Source organism: Cyrtonyx montezumae, unplaced genomic scaffold, assembly GCF_038088225.1.
Source record: "Cyrtonyx montezumae isolate F1298 unplaced genomic scaffold, pur_monq_1.0 scaffold_8, whole genome shotgun sequence".
Taxonomy (NCBI): domain Eukaryota; kingdom Metazoa; phylum Chordata; class Aves; order Galliformes; family Odontophoridae; genus Cyrtonyx; species Cyrtonyx montezumae.
Window position 1 is genome coordinate 115,594,517 of NW_027072089.1, and position 25,937 is coordinate 115,620,453.

Below are 25,937 nucleotides of genomic sequence, written 5' to 3' on the forward strand. Positions count from 1 at the left end.
ATGTGTATATATTAATATCTGGGGTCAGCTGGGAGAAGGGATGTGCAGAGGCATAGCATTCTTCCTTTTATTATGTCAGCTTGCAGTACCTGTGGTGACCTTGTTACCCCACTGCTGTAAAATAAAGTTGATTGCTGTTGTGCATGTGTGCTGAGGAAGAGGAAGGACTTGCAAGTAGGTGAATCAGTATTGAGGAAAACAAAGTCATGAATCTTCTTCATTGTATTAAACTTCATGTTTTCAGTCAGTCTTAGGGATAGTTTGGGAGGACCTGATCCAGAAAACAAAAGGCAGCTGGGAATCCTTCCTGCTGACACGTCAGACTCAGATCTGGGATAACAAAAAGCAAAACTGTAATTGTTAAAAAATTCCATTTATTAAAGCCTAACTGCTGCAAGATAAGTACTTGAGAGTTAATTGGGGGCTTTGAAAAATGACGTTTGGATTTATTAGAAATGAGATCTTCCTGAATTTTCTGGATGAACTAGGCCTAAGCAAAGCAGGAGACGTGGTTCATTGTTGTCACAAAGATAGAGGCATTGATGAATTTTTATTGTGCAATAAACCAGATGTCAAGAAAACAATACATTTCAGAACTCTTTTAAGAATTTTGTTTTGAGTATTTCAATTTTATTTAGAATTGCAGTTTTTTTTTGTTCCTCAGAGTCCATGTTTCACTTGTGAGATTCAGTTACGCAAGTCACATTGTATTCTCTTGGTCTGTTTTATGCTTAGAATGCAACATGACATGATTGTTAAAAACTGTAATAAAATACTGGAGCAGCCCAAAATCATTTTTCTAACTGCTTTTCTGGAATGGTAAATGTTTCAGGAAAAAAAAAACCAACTAATTACAGAAAAGCTGTAGCTAGCATGCTACTCTGTCTATTTTCCCATGACCTTCTAATTTTATAACTTTTTATGTGTGTGACCAATTAAAACATGATGGCAGAGCAGAATAACTTAATCCAAATGCCCAGCAGCTGAGATGGGGAGGTAATAACCCATGTCCTGGAATCATAGAAAAATAGAGAGGGGGCAGGTTACAGATAATTTAGTTCTCCTGCTTGCACACAGACTGTACTCAAAGTACATGTGTCAAGTTTTACTTTTCATTTAAATCATTGTTTATTACTAAAATTACAGTAGTATTTACTTTTGTCAGTTTGTCTCTTCTATGATGGAAATGAAAGAGATCCTGTTTAGATGTGTGCTTAAAATCCTTTCCAGACATTTTTTCTGTGATTTTGGGGTTTTAAGTTTTGCCTTTGGATGACACAAGATACTGTCATTTCCTCCATGCAGTTCTAGTATAGATATCTTTTCACTTTTATTAGAATGAAAGAGTACTTTGAAGATTTTGAGGAAGTGGTTCAGGTATTTCTGTCATCTTAATCTTTTCTTCCTTTTCCCTGCCCTGTGCCCCGGGTAGCTCATGTATATCACAGTGCTTAGGGCATGGGAAGTTTATTAACATCTCTGTTCTCATTATGCAAAACAATGAACTCAGAAGCTGCATTTTAGAACTCATAAACTGCTCAACACACTGACTGCAGTACTCTGTTTTATTGTTCAGTAGTGTGAAAAGAGGAGGGAAGACAATGCTAGCTCTTTCTCTCAGAAGAGGAAGAAAACTTAGGTTCTCTTTATGCCACTGTATGCTTATTTGTGGTTGGAAATGCTGTGAAAAATGACAAGACTCACTGTGAAAGGACATGAGTTGAAAAAATATAGGTAGATAGATAAGTGTTTGTGGTTTTTTGTTTGTTTGTTTGTAAGATATCTACTCCTTTTATGACAAAGCTCACTGGGCCATTTTGGAATGACATCATTTATTTTTTAAGTTACTCTTCAAAATAGGTAACAAACACAGCACTGTCAGTGCTTGGCATTGTTGGAAAGCATCCTTTTCTCCCAATGTCTTGTTCTGCCCCTGCATCCTTGCCTTCTTGAACAAATTGTATGGATGTCTCTTGTTCCAACTGCTTAAGTGACTGATGAAGTGTAGATAATTTTTTTTGTTTCAAAATCATCCAAAACTACCACAAGAACTCTGTTTCAGAAATATCAGGGATCTTTAATATTATCTGTTGATAAAAAATGTTGATGGAGTATGTTTAATTGGTTTCAAATCTAAGCAAGTCCAACACTGAAACACAAACCTTTCAATATCTATTCTGAGGCACAGTGCTGCTGGACATTGAATACTTCCTGGTTATGCCACGTTCTCAATGACTTCACTGTTAAGTGTGGATACTCAGTGTTTCACACAGTGAATTCAATGTCGAGGAATGAGCTTAACCTTCTGATTTTTTTTCTTACTGCTTATTTCTGAGCAATTTAGCCAGATTGAAATCTCTAAAGGTGTTGTGGATTGTTAAGGTCTTCCACCTGTGTCTCCCACTGTTTTAAATTTGAACCAGATTAGGTCTGTGCTCACAGAAACCACCTGATATGTGTCTAGAATTAGGTCTGAATAAAGGACATCTCAGATCTGCACGTTTGCAGTAGATGTTTATGAAGGATGCATGTATATATACTTTTTTTGTATGCACGTTTCTACACTGGCCCTCATTATGTACTGAATGCAGTCCTCCATGGCTGTATTGATGTGAAAAGTCTATTACAGAATATGCAGTATGGCTTAAATTATATGAAAAATATAAATAAGTAGAAAACATCCTTTAAAATTGTGATTTTTTTTTTCTTTTGATGCAGCTATCTGATATAGATAAGTATTAAGAGTTATGTTTCTTTGTGTTTTGTTCCATAGGCAGCAGGAGCAATTCGTCCTCTGGTTTCTACTGTTATTGCCTCTGCTGCAGATGGATATTTAGACCACTCATTGGAACGTGCCAAGTACAGAGCAAGTGAAATGCCTCAGGCTTTCTTATTTGACATTATCTATCAAGCATATCAACAGGTAAGACTTTGAGTTTTCTTATTAGTCTGTTTTACGTTTATTTTAGTGTTTAAAAACAAAACAATCATAGTGGTTCAGCATCTATTTTGGATCATGTGTATTTGTATTATTTTGCTGTGTTTTTTTTATGGCTCAGCTTGCTTTATCATTCTCCTATATTTGTTTTGCAGTATCAAACTGATAAATGCAAGGTGGCTGTTGAGGGGTCTTAACTACTGGAAAGACTGATTACATTTTTATTGCACGTTTGATCGATTACTTAAGTGAGGAGGTTAATGTGCTTAAAGCTGGGTATTAGGTATATTTAGTTGAAAGAGATTCAGATAGATTTCTGCTTATATACTGTAGTAATGACCTTATGTAAGAATAGAAGATCCAAGCTATTTTAAAATATTTGGGTAGTATTACCTTTATATATCTAGAGAAATATTTAAAATGTTTTGTGCATAAATGATCATATTGTACATATAGATTGTACATACTTAGATGAGTGAAAATAATATTTTGTCATCTTGTATTTATTCATTATTTTTCAAATACAGTGTGTTAATTTCATTTTCATTTAAGAAAAAAATTAAAGTGGGTAATATAATAAACACTGTCTTTTTGCCTCCTGAAGACTACTTTCATTTGCTACACCCTGCATTCATAGTTTACTGGAAACACTCCAGGCTTTTGCCTCAGCATTCTACTTCCTTTTCATTCATCACCTTGTGGAAATTGCCTGTCCTCCAGGTATTTTCCAGCCCGACTGGAAGTGGAACATTTCTTCATTTGTCTCTTGGAAGGAATTATTTTTCACTCCACTAATGCTGACAGTTATGCTTCCCATCAGTCTTTCATTTTTAGAGTAAATATGACCAAATTATTGATAGTCACCTTCAGAGCATACACAGCTTTCAAGTCACCAAGAACAGAATAAATGCATGGACAAGCAATGTAGAATACTTCTGAAATGTTGGCAGAACTTCTATGTCATATGCTTTTTGTGTGACACCTGAAGCTATTAGATGCTGAAGATGGACTGTTGTCCAAGCAGAAGAACCGATCAAATGATTGCACTACTTCCTGCTGTTTTACTTCTAATGTAAGCCAGGGAGATGTTCTTGGTATACATGGCTTCTAAGTGAAAGTTCTCTAGCTTAACTGTAGTGAGCATAGCTGTGATAAATCAATGAACTTTTATCAAGAGACAACAGTGAATTTTGGTTATGCAACCATTTCTTTCTTGTTCATGTTTTCTCAAAAAAAAAAAAAAAGCCCCTCTATTTTTTCTTACTCTGTTTGCTCTTAGTTTGCAGATACAGTAGAGCTGACAAATGCAGAAGCTTTTGCTTCTCAATGCCTTGCTCAAAAGGCAGCTGTAATTGCAACCCCTATGCTCCTCTGAATAGCGCTGTCTTCTCACATACTCATTCCATCAGTTGTCTTTTTTGTATCCCTGCTCTTTCAAGGACAAGCCACCAAAGTTGTTAGCAAGCAACCAAGCCTGTGATTCCTTGTCCCCAGTTCCCTCTGCATTGGTTGAATTCTGGTCATTAAAATGCTCTGTGCCTTGGAGCTCTGGGAAGGATAACACTTTGCTAAACCTCTCAACTCATATTGTTTGCTAATTATTTATGTTTCAATGGTGCCTAGCTGTCCAAGTCAAGGATTAAAACCCTATTGTTCTGCTACAAACAAATATTAAAAAAAGACAACCACTGTTCTTAAGAACTTAGCAAAGCTTCTATAGGACAGATTTTTATAGGAGTTGGTGCAGCTTACAGAGCTTCATAGATATGAGTATGCCCATGATTAGTTTCTATGATGACATAGCAAAGTAGATAAGTGTTATTGTGTAGATGAATGAAAAATATAATGTTGTTATCAACAACATTATTGTAAGTCCCTCACAAAGTTTGCAGTGGAATAATTCAGTTTGGCTCATTTAATTTGTGGCTATGATCCTATGCATTTATTACAAATTTGACCATTATGCAACAACAGTGGGGGGAAAGACAGCAGTCAGACATGCATTTCTTAGAAAGATAACCATTTGAATTTTTGCTTCTAATAACATTGCGTTGAGGATGACATGGAATACTACTTTTAAATTCTTTGTATTTAAATATATCATCTGGTATGAGTATGTAGATTTAGAGAATTTGTTTCCAGATTTGTTTGATGGATTACATATGCCTCTGATGTTATTTGTCATATATACGCTTCCTCAGCTCGTACTCTATTGAAATACTGCACTACTTATGTTCTCTTAAGATTATATAAATTTTTATTTGGCATAATGTGTGCTTGGCAAAAGGTGGACAAGTATCAGATGCAAAGGACTGCAAGAGGAGTAAGAACTGTACTCATTATGTGTGTGATATCACACAGACAATAACATGATGCTTTACCTTAATCAAGGTTTTTCACTATGATGTTGGATAAAAGGTCATATACATGTGTTAAGCGGGTACACTTAACATATTATTTGGTCTTACTTCTGGTGTGCCTTAGTTTTTGTGACTTCTTTCCTGTAAAATGAAATGAACTGTATCATTAACATTCAGCAGATGTTAGTGGAGAATTGGTTAAAGTATTCTAAGTAAAAAAAAAGCAAATCTCAAATAATGGGTGAAACTTGTGGAAAGCAGGTAAAATCACACCTAGCTACCCAGTACAAAAAACAACCAGTTGTTTTTCTGTCTTACATATATTTACTATCCAGAATTAAATTCCTGGTTTGTTTGTTTTTTGAAACATTCTTTTCCTACTCTTATCAACCCCTGGGAATATCAGTAAATTTGAAGTCCTAGTTGAAAATCCACCCTTTACAAAGAGAACAAATAAAGAATGAATTCCTGACACCAGACTTTTTTTTTATTTTTTTTTTGCTGACTGTAGTTTCATGTTTCTGTTCATCTTTTTATATTAAATATAAGTAAATACGAAGTCGAATCTTGTAAGAAAGAGAAGAGGCGGAGGGTAGGGGGAAAACTTACTATAAATCAACTGCAAACCTTAGGGTTTCTATTTAAATTCTGCAGAGAGAAGATAGAGTACTTTTTGGGATAACGCTGCATTAAAACAACTTTCTGTAGCCAATTTTACCCACTTCTTGGAGAATAAGCAGTCATGTATACTTATTGAGGGTTATAGCATCTGCCTGCACAGGAGAGAGCTGCTATGTATATGCATAGTAATGACAAGATACAAAATAAAAGAGTGTCAGGGAGAATCACAAAAATACTTTGATGCTAAATTCTGTGAGGCAGATGTTCTTCCACTCCCAAAAAATCATTTCAAGATGGGACTGAGATGGTAAGAGATACTCTGCAAACTGTCCAAACAGATCCTCAGTAGAAGAAAGAGACTTCATTTTTTCAAGTCATGAAATCCCCAAATTTTTCTTGTCTAATAAACCTCTGAGAATGTTCAAGGAGCATTTTGACAGAATAAGAAAGGAAGTTGGATATTAGGCCCATTGTAGAAGTATTTGCTCAAAGCATTGTCTTTTCTGTATGTAAATAATAGAGAGTGTATTCCATGTGGATTTTGTAAACTTCTCAAGTGCTTTTTGAAAGAGTACAAGATTACTGGGATTCTTCTTCAAACATGTGTGAAACATTTCGGTATCCTCTGTAGCAGGGAAGTGGAGTCAGCTGTAGCAGCTGAGTAATATTTTGGCATAGGTCAGACGAGTCCTTCGAGGCAAAATGTCTAGACTGATTTGGGGATTTTCCTGTGGGCTCGTTCTTTGTTAAAGAAATCAGTGTCATTCAAATTAACACTGACAGAAGCTGAATACGATTAAATGAACAGTAGCAGACGAACTGTTAACTAAAGCCTTGGTAACTTCAGGAGGAAGGGTCAGACTCAGAAGAACTTGAGAGGTCAAAATGCAAGTGAGGCAGGATTTGGGCCATTTCAGTCTAACGCTGAAATCCTTAAAAAAACAAACAAGCAAACAAAAAAACACAGAAAAACAAATAACATTTCTCTCATAAGACTAAAGATACCTGAATCTTCAGGGCATCTGAACTTTCTTAACATTGAGCAGATATTAAACTTTGTGCATACCAGATCATCGAGGTTGTTGCCCACTCAGAGGAAAAAAGATATATAACTCTTTAGCAGTAAATGATGAATTGGTGACACGGGTTAGAAGTATCTTGCTTTTGCTGTACAAAGACGCTGAAGAATATATCATGGTTTTTTTTGTTTTTTTTTTTTGTTTTTTTAACAAATAGCAGAAAGTAGCTAAGATATGTAGATTCTATCATAACCTCAAATGAATTGTGTCTTGGCTTTTGTCTCTTATTAAGTGTGTTTTGTTGTGCAGATAAATTTACCTCATTCTTCAGCTTTGCTCACCCATGTTGCTCAGCTACAATTTATGGTCAGGTCTTCTTAATATATGCCATGTACCATTATACTGTTCTGGTCTTTCTAGTTCTGTTTCATTTTCTGTCTAAAGGTTTTCTTCTCATCAACTACATTCTGAAATACTGAAGGAAAATATGAAATGTGATTAGATGAGCTAGCTAAAACAAAGAAGGGTAATCTGCTTCCTTTGTAAATTGTATGAGAATAGTACTACAAGCCAGATCCTTTATTCATATGTAGTCCTAAAGACAGCATGCATCCATCTACCTATAAAATGCAATAGATAATTACGTTTTTAATATTGTCACCTATTTGGTTGGTCCTAGGCAGTGTACTTGGCTGTGGATTAATGTGGATTATTTCAGATTGTTAAAATTCTAACCCTTAATTCCTTTGATAGTACAACAATATAGATTATAATTAGCTGTATAATAGTATTAAGGTGGAGCTTAAGCTTATAAAATAACAGAAAGGAAGCCTTTCTACTGATTTACCTGTAGATTGTTAGGATTTTAGATTCAGTTCTTGTACAAGGAAGTCTGTGTATCCCCTAAATGATGGAAGATAATGTCATTTCTCCTTATGTAAGAAGTTTTTAGTTTAACAACATCCTTTTCATTGTTGTGGTCCATTTTTGCTTGGACTTAATGTCTGGTTTTAGTCCCATTTAAAAAACCAAGCAAACAACAACAACAACAAAAAAAAACCAACAAAGATCTCTTGAACTTCCATAGTATCTTAGTTCTGTACCATTTAAATCCTGATGAAAATTGGTAATTTTTTAGTTTTAATGCAGAATTGTAGTGGAACTAATTTGTAATGAAGCTTTGCAAAAAAGTTTGATTTGCTTTTCTCCATTCAACTTCAGGCTGACACTCTCATGCTCTTGCTTAAATGCAAAGTTGTCAACTTCACATATATGGTTTTACAAATTCATACAGTCTTCAGATTAGATTATATTTTTAAGATGTTTTCCATGGAGATTTTACAGTTACTTTAAAATGGAAATTTTCCATGGAGATTTTACAGTTACTTACTTATACTTACTGGGCATCTTCTTACCCCAACAGCCTGATGGTGAGATTTAGAGGAAGTATTTTCTTTTTTTCCTTGCTTTCCTATCCTCTCAATTATTTTCAGGTTAAATGTACTCAATGAATTTTATTCCAAACCTGCAGCTAGATTGGTGGTCTGTTGAGAAAGCTATGCTAGCTTAGGTAGCTCTGTACTTGATTAGTTCTTTGGCATAATGGTAGAGCCAGGATATTGTATGAATCCCCACCTTGCCCTAATTAATTTATGCCACAGGAATGTTTGGAGAAATTCTAATGCCTGGAATTAAAAAAAAAAAAAAGAATTGCTAATGGGATAATTGCTTCCATTTTACAGCACTCCTCATCCTTTAGAATCTTGAAGTATTTCAAATTCACATGTAAGCTCTCAAGACGTTGATGCAGCAGAGCAAAGCTGCTGCAGCCTGGGTGAAATCTGGCATCTTAGTAGTAGTGAAAGATGTAACTTGGTGGAGTATGTTAAAGAGACATACAGCCATTATTAATCGTGGAAATGAAACTGGATTATGAGTGGGGTTTCAAATATTACTGTATTTACCCTGATAAATATACTGTATCCATAAGAATCATCTGTTTGGCACAGATGCAGAAAACACTAAGAACTGATTGAGAATCACTGTATGCAGCAGACAGAAGACCACCCATCTGAATTGTGCTCTACTCTTCAGAGAGCTAAGAATACAATGTAGTGATTTTAGAGCTTTTCATCTCAGCTACTGACAATTTAGTGTATCCAAAGGCAAGGAGGACTGTTTATGACCATGCATAACTTCAAGATGTGATTCTCAAACTAAATTGTTTTAAGAGTGAATAATCTTCTCTGTTCCTATTATTTAATAATAAAGCATGCACTTTACCTTAGTTGGAGTTCGACTCACTTTGGTTTTTAAACCTGATCGAGTTCTGTGGTTGATTGCTTAATTTTAGAATTTGGTATCAATTTAAAAATTTCCTTAATTGAGAGACTGTGAATCATCACTTCTTCACATTTTCTTAGAGTTATCTAAATAATCTATAACTTTTGACATTGAGATTGTTTTGTTTTGTTTTGATCACATAACTCTTCCAACTATTTTTACAATTTACAAAAAATTCATTTTTATTTTTTTAAATCCTGACACACTGTTTCGACCACTATGGTTACCACATAGAAAAAAAAAAAAGTATTCTTTTTTCTTGACATTACAAATGACAATATGACCTTTTTAAAAAGCTGAAATGGCATATGCGGTCTGAAATTCTCTGTTCAACTGGGTGCTTAAAGCAACTCCTGAGTCCTTTTCTTATATCAGGAAAGTCAATACTGTCTCATGGAGATTCTAGACCTTGTTTTATGAAGTCAGTCTGATTAATAACTAGCTGTTAGTTGTATAAGGAATTTCATCCTCATAGCAGTATCCACTGTGCATTTTCACCAACTTTGTATTCTCGTTTTCATTGTGGTACCTTGTGTGGGCTTTGTTGCAATGACATCAGGATTTTATCTACTATTGGGGCACAAAAAGAAAGACAGGTTTGTTTTTTGCTGATTTGTCATGATTGTGTGTCGGAACTGGGACTATAACAGTGGAATTCATCCCTGTAGCCACTCATATGGACTCAATCATACAATTGTAGGGGTTGGAAAGGACCTCCAGAGATCATGGAGTCCAACCCCCTGCCAAAGCAGCTCCCTAGCCCAGGTTGCACAGGTAGGTGTCCAGGCGGGTCTGGAACGTCTCCAGAGAAGGAGACTCCACCACCTCTCTGTGCAGCTGTGCCACTGCTCCGTCACTGCACTGGGAAGAAGTTCTTATGCACGCTTGTGTGGAACTTTCTATGCATCAGTTTGTGGCTGCTTCCCCTTATCCTATCACCACACTCTGCTGAAGAGTCTGGCCTCATCCATTTCTCTCCTGCCCCTTGGATATTTATGAACATAGTCTGGGTTCCCCTCTGAGTCTTCTTTGTTCAAGGCTGAACCAACCAGTGTGGCTTCTTTCTTAGGAAGTAATATTTATCAAAATATTTCAGAACTAATCTAGGGAGTGGAGGTAAGAAAAATGGATGCACTGTGAAAAGCTGTATTGCAGTCCCTGCATAGCACTTTATTCAAACATCCACCTATGGAAAACAAACAAATAAAGCTCCCACATAAAAGTCTGTCCCCTAAACTGCCTATTAGAATGCCTTTGAGTATTCAACAGATCAAAAGCTTTTTTAAATAACATATTTCCTTCTGTGCCATTTACAGAGCTAAGTGAATCTCTTTATGTTTTTCCTTTGTGTATATATTTTGTGCCAGTATTTCCAGCTGTTTCCACCATTTTGAATTCATGGTCTGAAGCTTAAACTGTGTCCATTGTTTCACAAAGCTATGTGCACATGACAAGTATGGTTAACTGCACTGTGTCAAACTTTGTCAAAAAATGTTTAAGTCAAAACGAGAGTTTAGGAATAGTAATATTTTCAAAGAGGTGCTTGCAATTAAATTAGCTCTGGATGAACAATGAAATAAATACTGAAGATTTAAGTTGCTAATTTTTACTTTTTTTTTTTTTTTTACTGAGTCAGTAAAAATTTTTGTCTTTGATATTCAACCATTCTTTAGTGTAGGTGCTCCCTGGCAAGCTGAATTTCTTAGAGCGATAGAGAAGCTTTCAAGTTGTGCATCAAGCTTCCATATGAATTTATGTTTCATGGGTGGAGATCTAATGTATGGATAAAACATAAATTAAGCTGGTCTTGAGTTGATCATTCTACTTCATTGTTCTCCTCTGACATCAGTATATTAGCTTGTGGGAGAGTATACTGTAGCAATATTGTTTAAGTTTAAACAATTACTGATAATTAGAGTGGTAAATGTCACGATGTGCAAGTGTTAGTGAAATATGTTTTTAATTACTACTCTTTGTGTAATATTTCTTAAAGTCAGCAATACTCTTGCAATGCTTAACCTCATTTATGGAGATTTTTCCCTCCCAACTAATTAAGTGTAATTAATACTTTGCTAATAAGTTGGAATAACTTTTAAAAATATAACTTAATTTTAATTAACACTAATTTATTTCTGAGAGAAACAGCTTTTCCGAAACTTTCTTCAGATATAAGGCAAGACAAAAATGCCTTTTAATCTCTGCTGTTCACTTTAGTAGAAAATATTTTGCACTTGACTTCAACGTTTTCCTTATAAGGAAAAGCTTCTGTAACACTTTGCTGAGTATTTAGAATTAGACATAAGCTTACGTATGTTTTACTTTTGATATGTTCTGAACCTATAGTACACGTTATTGTGGACTAAACTGCTGAGAAAAATGTTTTATTACTTTAATACTAATAAAATGTTCTTTCTGGTTATAACAGTGTACAGACTATGATCTGGATTATGGAACAGAATGTTTGCACCTGGCTCTGAAATACTGTAAAACAAATGCTAAACTTGTTGAAGGAACAGCTGACCTCTGGAAGGTAAAGTGTGTAAACATTTCTGTTTTCTTATACGTCTGTTGAAATTAATGAAGTCAAAATTTCAGATAGATTTCATATAACCATGAAAATGCAAACGTGTTCAAAATGTAAGTTATTCTTTTTTTCTACCAAATTTCAGAATTTTGAAAATAGAAGTGCGTTCTCTAACAATTAAGAGGTCAATTTTCTTTTTGTAAACACTTGAAGAAATAAAACATGCTTTGTAGAGATGGTGAAAGTAAAGGTTCCTCATTTGTTTGCCCATTGATAAGCATTCTTCATGCAGAATGGTAGTAGTCTTACTGTCTTGAATGTTAGAAACCAGTTTAAAAAGATCAGAGCATTGATTAAGGTCAGATGAATGGAGATTCTCAGCCTTTGCAGCATTCAGTGCTAAGCCAGGTAATGAGAGATATAATAGGGTCTATGGTAATCCTTCAGAACTGAAGGAGAGAGACTAGATTTGTAAGATACTTTGAAGAGTTCTAATTATTTTGGACTGCTCCCAGTATTGTAAACTCAGAACTCTCAAGTTGTAGTAACAAAAGGAGTAACAGCTACTCTTTGGAAAACTACTTCAAGTAGAAATACGAAGGTTATTCTGAAATTTAATATATTGAAACAGTGGTGGATTTTTTTTAATGAATGCTTCATCCAGTAGCTGATAATGACTGTGGAGTTAATGTTTTCTGAAATCCGTTGTGCGGTTGGAGGCCAGGTCACAAGAGTAAATTGAGAAAAGTATGGAGTAAGTTTCTGGTAAGAGCTTCACATGCTTGCTTGGGTTTCAGAATGCAAAAGGAAGGTCATCTGTCCCAAACTCTAAAATTACGTTCTAGCTTCTGGAAAGAAATAAGGCCAGCATTACAAAATATAGGGTTGAAAAAACTCTGCTGCTTTACTTAGTCTTTTGACCCTGAGTTGGGTTATGTTACTGCCTCTGCTGTTACCTGTTGGGTGAATTTGATTGGGTGGTTTACCTATTTACTCTTCCATCATTTCTTTATCCATAAAATAATCACTACTCATGCTAAATTATACTGGAATTTTATGAAAAAATTGAATAATTTATTATCAGCTATTAAAATTATTAAAAATTCTGATGATTGTCAATAGAATATGTAATTTATTCATGTTGTCTTGCCTCCCAATGCTGTTTTCATATACCATAGATTGTGCTAATAATAACTTTGAAATTCCGACTAAGTTCAATTTGGTTTTGGATTATCATGAGCTGTTTTGGGCTCATCATTGTAGACAGATTTGGACAGATGTTATCTGAGATAATTAATGAAGACAGCATGCATCTGGAGCTAAGAACTAGAAAAAAAACCTGAGTGGTTTGAGAATTTGTAAAACTATATATGTGTTTCTGTAAAATTAAGAATATTCTTTTACAAAATTAACTTTATCTTGCTTCCTCTAAATACTTCACCTATTTTTATCTGCTTTTTCTATGAAAGCATTCCTTGTTCTCTGATGTCAAATAGCTGGCTAGAAAGAGCTCATTACATTCAGAAACCCTGGAGAGTTTAAGACCTCTTCAAAGTTTTATTTTTTATTTTTTAATATCAAGGTCTGACAGTCCATGGGTTCCTAACAATTGATAATGCAGGTGTGTATTCAGGTGTCAAAAAATATGTAGTTTAAGTAAATCTATCATTCAATTGTTTTGGATTGTAATATATTATTCTTTGTCAGTAGCTGTTGTGTCATACAATTAGTAAGTATTCCTTTTTTTGTGTGTGTGCGTGTGTATTTGTTACCATGTTAAGGGATCTGGAAGCAGCTCAAATCACTCCATCTGTCTCTGACAGTAAATTTCCTCCACTGGGACATGATTTCTAATAATATGAACATAAATCTTAAACAGAAAGGTAATTTCCTGAATCTGCAGTGCAAATTTCCTGTGCCATTTAGCAACAAAATTCACTTATGCATTGTTTGCCTACAGTAACTTCTTTCAGTATTTTTCTGTGGAGATAATCTTTCTGAAACGGGTTGTCTGCGTTCCTTTTTGGTCTTCTAAAGGACTGATAGATTCTGTCATGCAGTAGTATTACCTCTTTTTGGATAGTTTCATTGATCTCATTGTAAATCACAATGCTTATGTGAAGGGTAACAAAATAGATCCATAATGCATCATTCGTTCTTTGTAATGTTTGTTTAGTTCCCTGCCCACACCAGAGGGGTTGAAACTAGATGATCTTTAAGGTCCTTTTCAACCCAGGCTATTCTCTGATTACTATCTGTAGATGCTACTTGTGCCCAGTAGATAGCATGTAGTCTTTTGATCTGGAATTACAGAATAATTAAGATTAAATGAAACAACTGGGTCTCATCTAGGGCCAGGTTAGTTAGATTAATCTGGCTGTGCAGGGAGGGCTTTGTCCATATGAATTTTCAGTCTATCCAAGAACAGAAATTTCACTTAATCTCTGGAAAAACAATTCCAGTGCCTAGCTATCCTCACATACAGATTTGTATTTTCATAAGATCTGATCAGCATTTCCTTTGCTGCCTTTTCAAGTGGGAAGGAATGAGAGGAGAAAAGGAAAAGCCTGCAAGAAAAGCTTAGTTTGTTCTATAAGCAGTAATGTGTCCCATTTCTCCCACTTAGCCTTCTTTTCTATGGGCTGAACAACCCAAGTTCTTTGCAGTCCTCATCTGGACTTGCTCCAGTTTGCCATTGGGGAGTCTAAAACTGGAAACAGGTGTATTTTCAGTAGTACCAAGTACAGGGAAATAATTACTTCTATTTATGTTCTTTCTACTTTATTACAGCCCAGTTGATTGAACTCCTCAGTATATTACACACAGAGTTTGGACAGAAAAGTTTGTTAGCTAGTGGCTTACCTGAGAATATTGTGGAGAAGGAGTTTCAGCCTTGTGGACCAGATGAAAAGAACTTCAGTGTTGACAGTAGTGCCTGAAAATAACAACAGTGCCCATTTATGTGCAGATACTGTATTGCACATGGTGAGCAGCAGCTAATCTGTTTTACATAGTATCCACAAGCGTACTGGTGCCATATCTTTAAAGTACCTTCTATGCATACTAACATCCTATTTCTTGTCTTCATACTGAGGAGTCAGTGACACTTGTAAAGCTTGTCAGAGCATTCAAAGTCATAAAAATGATGAGATTTGTAAAATATCAAGTTGTTTCTGCAACAAATGCATGTAAATTATACAGAGGAATATACAGAGGAATATAGTTCCTTCCTGCTTGAATAGCACCCTCATGTTGGTCACTCTATACCATGCTGGTTGCTATTCTATGCCAGGGTGTTTGGCAAGTGACTTGAGGAGGTACCATTAAAGAAGGAAGCACTTCTGAGTTTGTGAGGTTTGATGAAATTCAGAAGACTGACAGTTTGCTCAATGTATTTCTGCCTATGAAACAGTTAGGAGCTGTTGCTGTTTGTTACTAACCATCTTTCAGAAGCAAGATTGTCTTTCCATAGCTGTTATAATTACATGATTTATGTGTTGTTTCTTTTCTATAAAGCTTTTTGATGCTGAGATGCATAACATTACATATATATTATATTATATATGCCAAGAGCTGGTGTTTCAATGGCCCTAATCATTTTTTTTTTCAGTGAGAGATAACAGGATATTCCATCCAGATAGATGAGAACTGAAATAATAATTCCTCAAAGATCTTTTGAGGTTTCAGAGTATGTGTAATTGTAGTCAATTATCATGTAGAGAAGATTTTGTGTACTTCAAGTATATAAAAATTTTCATTCTGTGTGGACCTTGAATCTTTAAAGAACACATCTGGTACTTGTAAGAATTCTGTTTGTACATAGGTCACTCTGAAAGTAATGCTTCCTATTTATTTTCATGTGACCCATCATCTCACATCTGCTATGTCAGTGTAATTGCTAGAAAAATGTTGTCTACGCAGTCCATCTTTCATTGGTCCACCAGATAGAAGTAAAAAGATTCAAAGTCCAGACTAATTAGTGGATGTGATAGGATAGTCCAGCCAAGACTGTCAGTGTCCTCCACAGGCTTCATACTGGCATGTGGCCTGATGTTGTTGTGTTGCAAGAGAAAGGTTGTCGTCTTCTCTGTCCTGACTCTAGAAGCCTTCATTTCAGTCACTGCTGCAGTGTAGTGGTCATACGTGATGGTTTATCTGAGATCCAGGGAAAACAGAAGAACCAGCCCTTTCCTATCCTCAAAGACAACATGCATCACTTTACTCCCTGAGGGCTGTACCTTAGGCTTTTTCATTGATGGGGAATTCACATGTCACCACTCCATGGACTGCTGTTAGGACTGTCTCATAGTGATGACACCATGTCTCATCACTGGTAAGGTTTCAGTCCAGGAAATGGTCACTTTCAGCCTTGTGTTGCTTCAGTAGGTTCTGACAAACTTGTGTATGGTCTTTCTGTTCTTTTGTGAGCATTCATGGGTCCCACCTGGTACAAACTTCGTAGTATTCCAACATTGCTGCCATTGTTTCCAGTACGCTGAAGCCAATATTCAGCTCCATACATGGTTCTCTGGTTGTAATCTGCTGATTTGCACAGATGAGCAGATGATAAATATTCAACAGGTACCAGATATCAGTGGGTGCATTTTTTCCTCATGGAGGAATTCAGTGACACATCTTTGCTTCATACACACATCCATGTCAGGCACCATTTTGTCAGACTGCCCCTCTGCTGCCATGTGTTGCAGAGTGACAAAATGTAATGGAATATTGACAGGAAGGTTCAACTTGTGTTGCCTTCAGTTATGGGCCAACATAATAAAATAGAATGCATTACTTTTGGATCAGCCTTCAAATATTGGGTGCACAACCTGCATAGAATTAAATAACTGAAAGCAATTGGAGAAAGTTATTTCTGTGTGTATTTATTATTTTCTTAAAATGACAGTACTCTGGTAGAATGAGTAGAATTAAAAAACAAACACCTGCCCAACAATTTTGAGGTTTTTCAAATATTGCAGATATTAATGGATTTTATATTAGAGAATACCTTTACTAGATAGATGCAACAGTTTGTTTACAATACAGAAAGGTAGAGAGATGTTTACTAATTAAGACTATTCTGCCTTTGCAGAGTTAACAGGTATTGTTTCCATATTCTACAATTGTGAGTTATTTGTGCTAATATTTGAACAGCAATTGTCTATATTGCAACAGTTTGCAATTCAGAATGTCTTGAAATGCTGGATGTTTGAGTGGACTAAACAAAAATTAATGTTGTCACATGAAAATATGATATCTGAGTTCTTAGAATGTGAATTTGATGTTGATCAACAATATTAGGAGTATATTGCTACAGGCAGAATTTGATAATCAAAGAGTTAGTGGACTAATGTAATTAATATCAGCCAACATGGAATGTATTTATTTTATGAAACTGATTCCAAGCCTGTTTTACAAGATTATGGTCTTGGCTCATAAGATGTCAGTGTTGATGTAGTACTTGTTTGGCAGAAATTTTACTTCTGCTTAATGGCATCTTAATTAAAAAAAAAAAAAAAGCATGACTCTAATTGTTTAAGTCATTAAATAGATTAAAAATTAGATAATTGATATTTTTGAAAAGATAATTTTCACAATGTGCAGTAGCTGTTTTAGTTTCTAATATTGATCTGATTCCTTTTTTCCAATAAAGTTTGCAAAAGAATCAGTTTTATAGAGTTAAAGGAAAATGGTAATTGATCATAAGCAAACAAAGTACGAAAAGTAAACTAAGAATTATTTGGTAAACTAATGTAAGCAAGAGGTATGCATTTAATTGCAGCTAAATATAAAGAAGTATGTTTAGAAACACAAAAAAAAACAACAAAACAAAACAGCAAAACCACACCTGTGGAATTATTCCAGGAAGGCAGAGCCTTTGGAAGTGCTGTAGGGATAACTATATCTAGTTAGCTTTTATTGTGGGTAAAAGTACATTTTGTCAGCCATGGATATGGAAACAAGAAACAAGACTCTCATTAATAGTAATAATTTTACAGTACTGAAAAAATTCACCTGAGTCAGTAGTAAGAAATAAATAAGCTTCTACCCGGCTGGTTTTTGTGTCCACAAGTCCTTTCAAAATGAATCTGTTTCATGATTAAATTGCGGAGTAGAAATAGTTTTTTAAGGAATTATGAAGAAGAATGTATGAAAACTGGTGCAATATCATAATGATCCTTTAAAAGGTTAAAATTAGGTGCATTTTCAAATGAATTCTAAGGGAGTCTAAGTATTTTAAAAAATGTTTCAGGTCTGCAGTAGTTTCTGCAACTTCTGTTCTCATGACTTGCCAGTGATATTTTATCATAATTAAGAAATTGACAATATCATTTCTTTACATTTGTTATTTTAAATGTAAAGAATTGCCTTCAAGGCATTGTTTTATTGGTTTTGCATTCCATACTGCTGTGTTAAATCTAATGAGGTTTGTCTGTCCTTTAGGTGACCTACAAGCGGGATCTGTATGCAGCTGAATCAATTATTAAGGGTATGTATTTGTCCTTATGGCTGCCAGTTTGTATATTCCTGAGTCTACTGTAGGTTTTTTGTATTCTGTTGTTTTAAATGTCTTTATGAAAAAGTTTTATGATGAGTAAAATGTGCTTAGGCAACTTGTTTTACTAGTTTTCTGGGATATTTTAAATTATGCATTTTTGACCTTTATTATTTACTACTCTTGGAATAGAGAATCTTATAAAAAGCCATGTACATAGCAAATAGAGATTAATTTTGAAAGACTTTATAAGGAATAAATAAACATTTGTTTTCTAGTTCAATTTTGAATATGTTCCACGTTTCTAAGTAGTAGACTGAAAAACATCTATTAACTCTTCAGAACTCTTTACTGTTTTCTCATAGCAATTGTATGATCTTGAGATATTCAATGAGTAGATATATTTCTATTATATATACATAATCATATGTGTACATATTTCTATTGTAGATACATCACGTATGTATACACTTAGAATAAATATATTTTAAAGTATGCACGTATATACATGTACAACTCAGTGCTGCTCATTGTAGAGAGCGATAAGGTCTACACTGAGCCTTCTCTTCTCTAGAATAAACAATCCCAGTTCCCTCAGCTACTCCCCATTAGACTAGTGCTGTAGACCACTCAATAGGGTCATTGCCCTTCAGTAGTATTTTTAACCTATAGGAAGCTTTGAAAACTGGGGTATGATCTGACTTAAAATAGAAAACTTTCCCAAGAAATGATGTTTCTGTAATTTGTCCATTTTTTTTACATATCTTCAGATGGTATTGGATATTTACAAATATTATACAAACAATTATTTCTGCCAGTAAGAGATTTTTGGTAATAAAATATAGAAGTTCTTGGCTTGACCTAGTGATTATTGAAGTATGTTTTAATGTTCTGAAATCAGCGTGCTCCTGGAATAGTTTGTAATAGCTTTCACTTAAATCTGATTGATCTTTCCTTGGATAAAATGGTTCAGTTTGATAATAAATTTTAAAAGCTTGCATACTGTTACTATGTCACATAAATGAAATGACTTGCAAGAAAAAAAAACAGTTAATAGGACAAATCAATGTGGAAAACAGGGATTTTGCAGCACGGTATGATACAGAACCAAGCAATGATTTTTATGTCATTGCTGAGTAGGAATTAGAATATTTGAATTATGGTTTAGTGGAACAGAGGGAAGCTTCCAATCTTTGACAATTGCAAAAGTAATTATATTAAAAAAAATTCTTTTTTTCCAATCTATATATAGATCCCATTCCACCAGTCATCATGCTTGTTAGTTATGGACTAATGTTCTGATTTTTCCATTGACTTAACTTCAGTTAAATCATAGGTTTTTGTAGTCAGTACTAAGCTGGAACAATAGTTAAATAAATCTTCAGAGACCCTATTTTTACCAGCAGCATCCAGTTTGTTTTATCTAGCGATATACTGATTTGTCTATACCTCTATGATTTTTCTCAATGAATTCCTAACTCAGATGGTTTATGCATGCTTTTACAGTACAGTCTTTTAAAATGTGAGGTATTACCTATATTCTTAAAAGTTTTATCTATATAGTAGAGACTTGAAAATAGAATTCTCTCTAATGGTGATATTAGTAAGAGAATATAGAATCTGGAACAGTTGCTTGAATTTACTTTTTCATTTCAATATTTGAAAATATTTACTGTAGCAAAAATTGTGCTTTTATTATTCAAACCTGTTGAAGCCTATCATGTCAGCATAAAATGATGCAAGTCAACTGAAGGTATTTAAAATGTTGATCATATCTTGGCAAAAGTTCAGTATTCAACTTGAAATAAATCTCAGCAAACTCATATTTCTGTGTTAATTTTGATCTCATTTTCCTTTTTCCTATATATCTTCCATATTTACTTTGCTGTTGAATAGAACCATGTTCATCTGTTGTAGTTTCCATAGAAACAAATAGGAGGTGTTACTTTTGGCGGGACCCATGCATTTATAAGTGGGTAAGAATGCTATAGATGACTGCTCATTTTCTTCATACTGTTCATAGATATGTACTTTACATGTGTATTTCATCATGTTATCACATTTTTTACTTTCAAAAAAGCTGGTACAATCTTTTCAGCTGTTGTTTATGATAAAAGATTTATGTAGTTTAAAGTAGAAATGACGAGCTGCACAGTGGTAAATCAGGCAAATCTCATCCTTGATCTTATATGTTTTGTTACTGTGGCACTATTTAATATATTTGCTTTAGTAACCACAGTATTCTTCTATTGTGCCTGGTTTGTATGAAAAAACTATGTTCCTTAAAGTTTAGATTTGCTTTTGCAGTGTTGCACGAGTTAAGGAAGGGGAAACCTCGTGTTCTTTTTATGCAAATAATGTACTAAGAGCCCTTAGATAATGTGAACACTCTGCAACAGATTTATCTTACATCATTATATGTCTTTAATGAGGTTTTGAGTATACACTGTTAATGCCCACATCTGCCTTTTGAGAGCTGTGCCTTGTATTTTCTGTGCCCTTGAAAATGCTTCAAATACTGATATTCAGCTGATATAATAGGACTTTGATTTACAACAGAGTTTAGCCATGTAGATTAAAATTAGGTAAGCATTCTATTCACAATTCTTGCAGCAGTGAAGTGAAAATATATTTAAGGGAAGATTTTAGTTTTAGACCTAGTGAGCATTACATCATGTTTTTGCATTTTACATCATTTGGTCACATGGTTACAACAACCATGACTTTACTGAAGAAACCTTAGTTTTACTGAAGAAATATTGTTGACTGCATTTTGCTCTGTTGTGTTTTACACCTGTGGGAAACCTTCAAGGAGAGGTCACTTTCCAGAATGGCAGCCACCCTGTAAGCCAAAGCAGGCTGTTAGGCTTTTTCTACTAGCTGCATTGCTGGATGTATAACACTGACTGCTTTTTTCAAGACTGCAAAACCCACTTACTAGGAAGTGCTTCTAATTTTCGTTACCCTTTTGTGTTTTCTCCCATGACTTAGGTAGTGTTCTGCTGTGTGGTAGCTACTCACCACTATTAATGAGTTTTTGTGTTAGGAAACTGTGAGAGTCATGGAGGTGTCATGGACACTGATGGGAAAGTGACTGCTGCAAGAAAGGAGCAGTTGCTATGCAGTCTTTCTTCTTTCAGAAACAGTCCCTGGGGAGAGAAAGGGCCTTCTGCTTACTGCAGCCCACAAAGAGTTTATAAATTTGGCTACTGGAAGTCATCAATATACTCAGTATACTACTGTGCTAGCAAGAGGCTCACATCGTTATGGATTTCCAGATATTCCTTAGAGACTTCCTCACAGATGGGTTTTTTGGAAATATTCCTCTTCTTTTTCTGTTTGTTTCCTTTTCCTTTTTTGGGATGATGATAGCAACCTCCAGAAAGAGTATTTACAGCAGGAACGCCTATCTTCTCTTCACTGTTTTTTGCCTTGCTAAAAGCTTTTTCTTGTCATTGGCTCCTGTTTTGTCTATAACCTTGCTGAGCATAGCTGACAGAACCTTTGTGTCCTGGTAGGACTCAGGAGCACTGTACTGCTAGGAATTCTCTGTTTATATGAGAAGAGGGTGCCGGTTCCTGGTGCTAAATATCACTCAGACTATGAATGGTGTTACCTGTGGGATGTTGATCTACATGATGGTGGATTAAGACTCCAGGTTCAGGCCATGTAGAATGCCTGAAGGGACAATTCTGTATGATGCTGTCAGTCTGGGTTGCAAAGTATTTGATCTCAATGTGCCACCTAGCATGATGTTAAGGTCCTCTGGAGGAGTCCCTAAAGCTAAACAGGCTGGTGGGATGGAGGACACTAAGCGCACTGGCCTCACATTGGCTTCCTACTGCTAGTGAGTCTTCACAACTAATTTTTTTTATTGATAAGTGATCCAGTTTACTTTGCTGGATGCACATTTTGTCACAGGAGGAATGTAGGAGTGATAAAGCATGTTTGTATATACACATTTAACTTTGGTATTAGTGCTCCAAATTTCACATCATTTATGTTTATACTTAATAGTGACTTGAAACTACTATTTCCTTCAGCATCAGAGAATGTGTTATCTTTTTTGTTAACGTGATTGTTTTATTTAGAAAATCCTTTTAAGATATGTTTAAAGTACTTGTTTGAGAATTCTTCAGTCAACTGTTCACTTTCTGGTTTTAAATAGTGACTTGTTTTGAATTTTAAGCTTAGATCAACTGATCTTTAAATGCTTAAATGTTTATGCTAAAATATTGAGGTTGCACTTGTGCCTGTGGACAGTTTTGCTAAGGAACATTTGTGGTTCAGTCTGAACTACTATTTGCTATTCTGTCTCCTTTGACATACTTCTGCATTTCTTTGTTCGTATATTAAATTATAATTATTTAATTAACCAAATACTGGAAAAATGATTATGGTAACAAGTACCTGGCTATTAAATGCCTGAAAAAAAATACAATTAATCATGTGTCTATAATTATATGACTGTTGGTTTCTTTTAGTCAGCTGTTTTACAAAAAGTAGCAAGTCCCAAGTGCTTTAGAGAAGCACAGCCAGCTTTTTAACTGCTAGCCTAATTAGATGTAATAATGGACAAATTTCTGCTTGTTAAAGTTGACTCAAATAGAAGTAAGAAAAATGTACATGTATACATACATTGTACTTTACAGATTTATATTTATAAATAAATATAACATTTACATTTAAGGTAATATAGTGAAATACTTCAGTAATTTAAGTAGACTGTTATTTATCTTTCAAGACTGTTTTCATAAAATGTATTAGTAATTTGCTTATTTCCTCTAGTTTCTTTTAAACAACCACATTATGAAAACCTGAGTCCTAATGTGTTTTGTTTTTTTTAACATTAGACTTAGTGCTCTTCTTTAGTTAAGCAGGTATGAACTTGAAGAGTATGCAGACAAGGTGGCACATGCCTACTTTTAATGGTCTTGAAGTAAGAAAACATCATCTTACAATAAAGGTGACTCATCTAGAAATGCAGTTAAGATCAGGGTAATACAAAACATCCTAAAAATATTTCCATTATGACTACTACCCTCAGGGCAAGCATCTTTGAACTCTAGTTCCAACATGTAAACTTTAAATGTTTCTTCTCAGTAAAACAGAAAAGTAATTTAGAGTTTGCTTCTTTCCCTCTCCTCGTTTTTCTTAAGGGCCCTTATTCTGCAGTGACTTTTCAACAGATGTGCACTTCCAGATTATATACTTTGCCTTGGCTGTTTGAATATCTGCTTTCATGGATGTACAAACAATTAAATTTTGCAACTGGAAAGAAAAATAGGTCACTCTGGAAGTAATGCTTCTTACTTATTTCTGCGGAAAATACAAGATATAAAATCACAATCTTACCATTTCACAGAGCAAATTTTCAGCTACAAAACACTATTTTTAACAGTCACCACCTTTAGCTATGTGTTTTCGTCAGCAGTGAACAAGAGCCTGCATACTGCGCTTGTAAAAATCCACACCAGAGGAAGTGACTCACTGTTTCACAGCTGCTGTGATGGCATTATTGCTAGGAAAATGTTGCCCACACAGGCCAAAATTTCACTGTGCTCACATCCGCCGTTTCATCTCCATAAACGTCCAGCAAGCTTCAATGAATGTTAGTGGCTGCCATTTTTCCTACACGGAGGAATCCAGTGACACACGTTTCCTTCATCCACACTTCCATGTCACGCGCAGTTTTGTCAGACTGCCCCACTGCTGCTGTCTGTCACACAGCAACACAATGTAAAGGAATACTGGTGGGAAGGTTCAACCTCTGCTGTCATACCACCACCATCTGCCTCTGATATCGTGGACCAGCATAATAAAATAGGAGGCATTACTTGTAAAGCAGCCCTCATACATTTGAATGTTTTATAACTGTTATAGCTGCTTACAATGTTTGGTGTTATATGAAGAACCTACGTGAGTAAAAAAAACAAAGACAAACAAACAAAAACAATTTTTTTGTTTTTATCAAAGAAAAGATCACCCCAAGGTCTGCAGTCTTATGAGTACAATGTAGTGCCCATTAGACAGTGACTGATCTTTGGGGTGCAGCAAAGAAGTAGACTAACAGGTGAAGACATATTCCTCAGAATACTTATTGCTGGATGAAAACAACCCTCTTCCTCATCTTGTACCACTGAATATTCCTCTCCTTTTTCTATGTTAATATTGGTAGGCGCAGTGCCAAGTTTGCTTTTGGTTTTTGTGGCTATAAAGAAATGTAGAATGGGTATACAAAAATTATTAGATATTTTTGGTTACTGTGTTGTACAAATAACAGTTTCAACTCATGTTAAATGTGAATGAAAAAGATAATTGGCAATACTTTTTCTTGTGTTTGCAGTGGTAGATACAAATCTGTTTATGACAGTCTGGTGATGCTAGGGAGAACTTCCAGAGCAGTTAAGTCATTTTTGTATAGAAAGTAAAAATGGAGTTCAAACAAACTGGTCTTCTATTTTGAATTCATTGCAAAATTTAAAACTCTTCGGTGATCTTTGGGTATACTTCAAAGCAGTAGAAATTACAGTGACCAAGAATAGGAATGATATGCTTACAAAAAGAAACATATGCATATATAAATGTGTGCAATGAGAAGAAAAAATGTCTCTAGGTTGAAACTTATATGCTATTCAGATGCATTTTTATTGTTATGCTATTAAATCAGTAGGATATGATATTTATGATCAGTATTTGAACAGTGGTATTATAATTACTCTTTGTTTGTGGCATGCTTTTTGGAGTAAACTAAGTAATTTGTTAGAGCAGACTTAATACATTGTGAAACTAAGGTAATTCCATAAACATATACACATCTTGATTTATAATTTTGAGTGAGATCCTAGGATAAAGACTGTAACAGTTGCTACTGAATAATAACGTGACCTAAAACAGTATTGTATTTAGTATTTTCAACACACAAATCAGGGCATAGAATAAATTAAAATTAGGTTTCATATTTAATCTATCTTGTTTCTGGTTTAAGAAAATTTTATCTTTGAAGTTAAAATATATGTTTAAGCTAAGGTTTATTTTCTCCATTTTAATTTCCAAAAGCTTTAAATGTTTACATTTCCTAGTTGAAATTCTCATAGTTACTACAGAATTCTGAAGATTTGAGAAAACACTTTTTCAAGGTATGTTGTTTATTGCTTTGCTCTTAGAAAAGATAGAGGTTACATTGATCTTTTTGTGACACTTTAAAAATAAGTCTGCACTCGTTGTAGTGGAATAATCATAGAATGGCTTGGTTTGAAAGGAACCTCAAAGATCACTGAGCTCCAACCCCCTGCTGCAGGAAGGGCTGCTAATTACTAAATAAAGCCCTAGATCAAGCTGCCCAGGGCCCCATCCAGCCCAGCCTTTGGCAGCTCTAGGGATGGGAAATCCACAGCTCCTCTGAACAATGTATTATATAGTTTTCTACTATAGTTTTTCATAACCATGGCAGAGGAGGCCTCTATTTCAGCTGAATATTTAGGTAATACTAGCAAAACTCCTATTTAATGCATAGTCTGTTAATGGTGTTTTTGCTGGGCTGTTAAGAAAGGTGATTTTTTAATATATGTGCCTGTAATTCCATTATGTATTAGTATATTGAGTACAAAACTTAAATATTTAATGTCACTATGTA

The 25,937-nt window shown here is 34.8% G+C and overlaps 1 protein-coding gene across 1 annotated transcript in view; it reads left to right on the forward strand.

Annotated features, from left to right (window-relative positions):
• Positions 1 to 25,937, forward strand: part of CRPPA (CDP-L-ribitol pyrophosphorylase A) — a 96,712-nt gene that overhangs the window by 18,802 nt on the left and 51,973 nt on the right. The window contains exons 3-5 of the mRNA XM_065753246.1: positions 2,774 to 2,923; positions 11,707 to 11,811; positions 18,250 to 18,295. Coding sequence (XP_065609318.1) covers positions 2,774 to 2,923; positions 11,707 to 11,811; positions 18,250 to 18,295 — 301 coding nt within the window. The remainder of the gene's footprint in view (positions 1 to 2,773; positions 2,924 to 11,706; positions 11,812 to 18,249; positions 18,296 to 25,937) is intronic.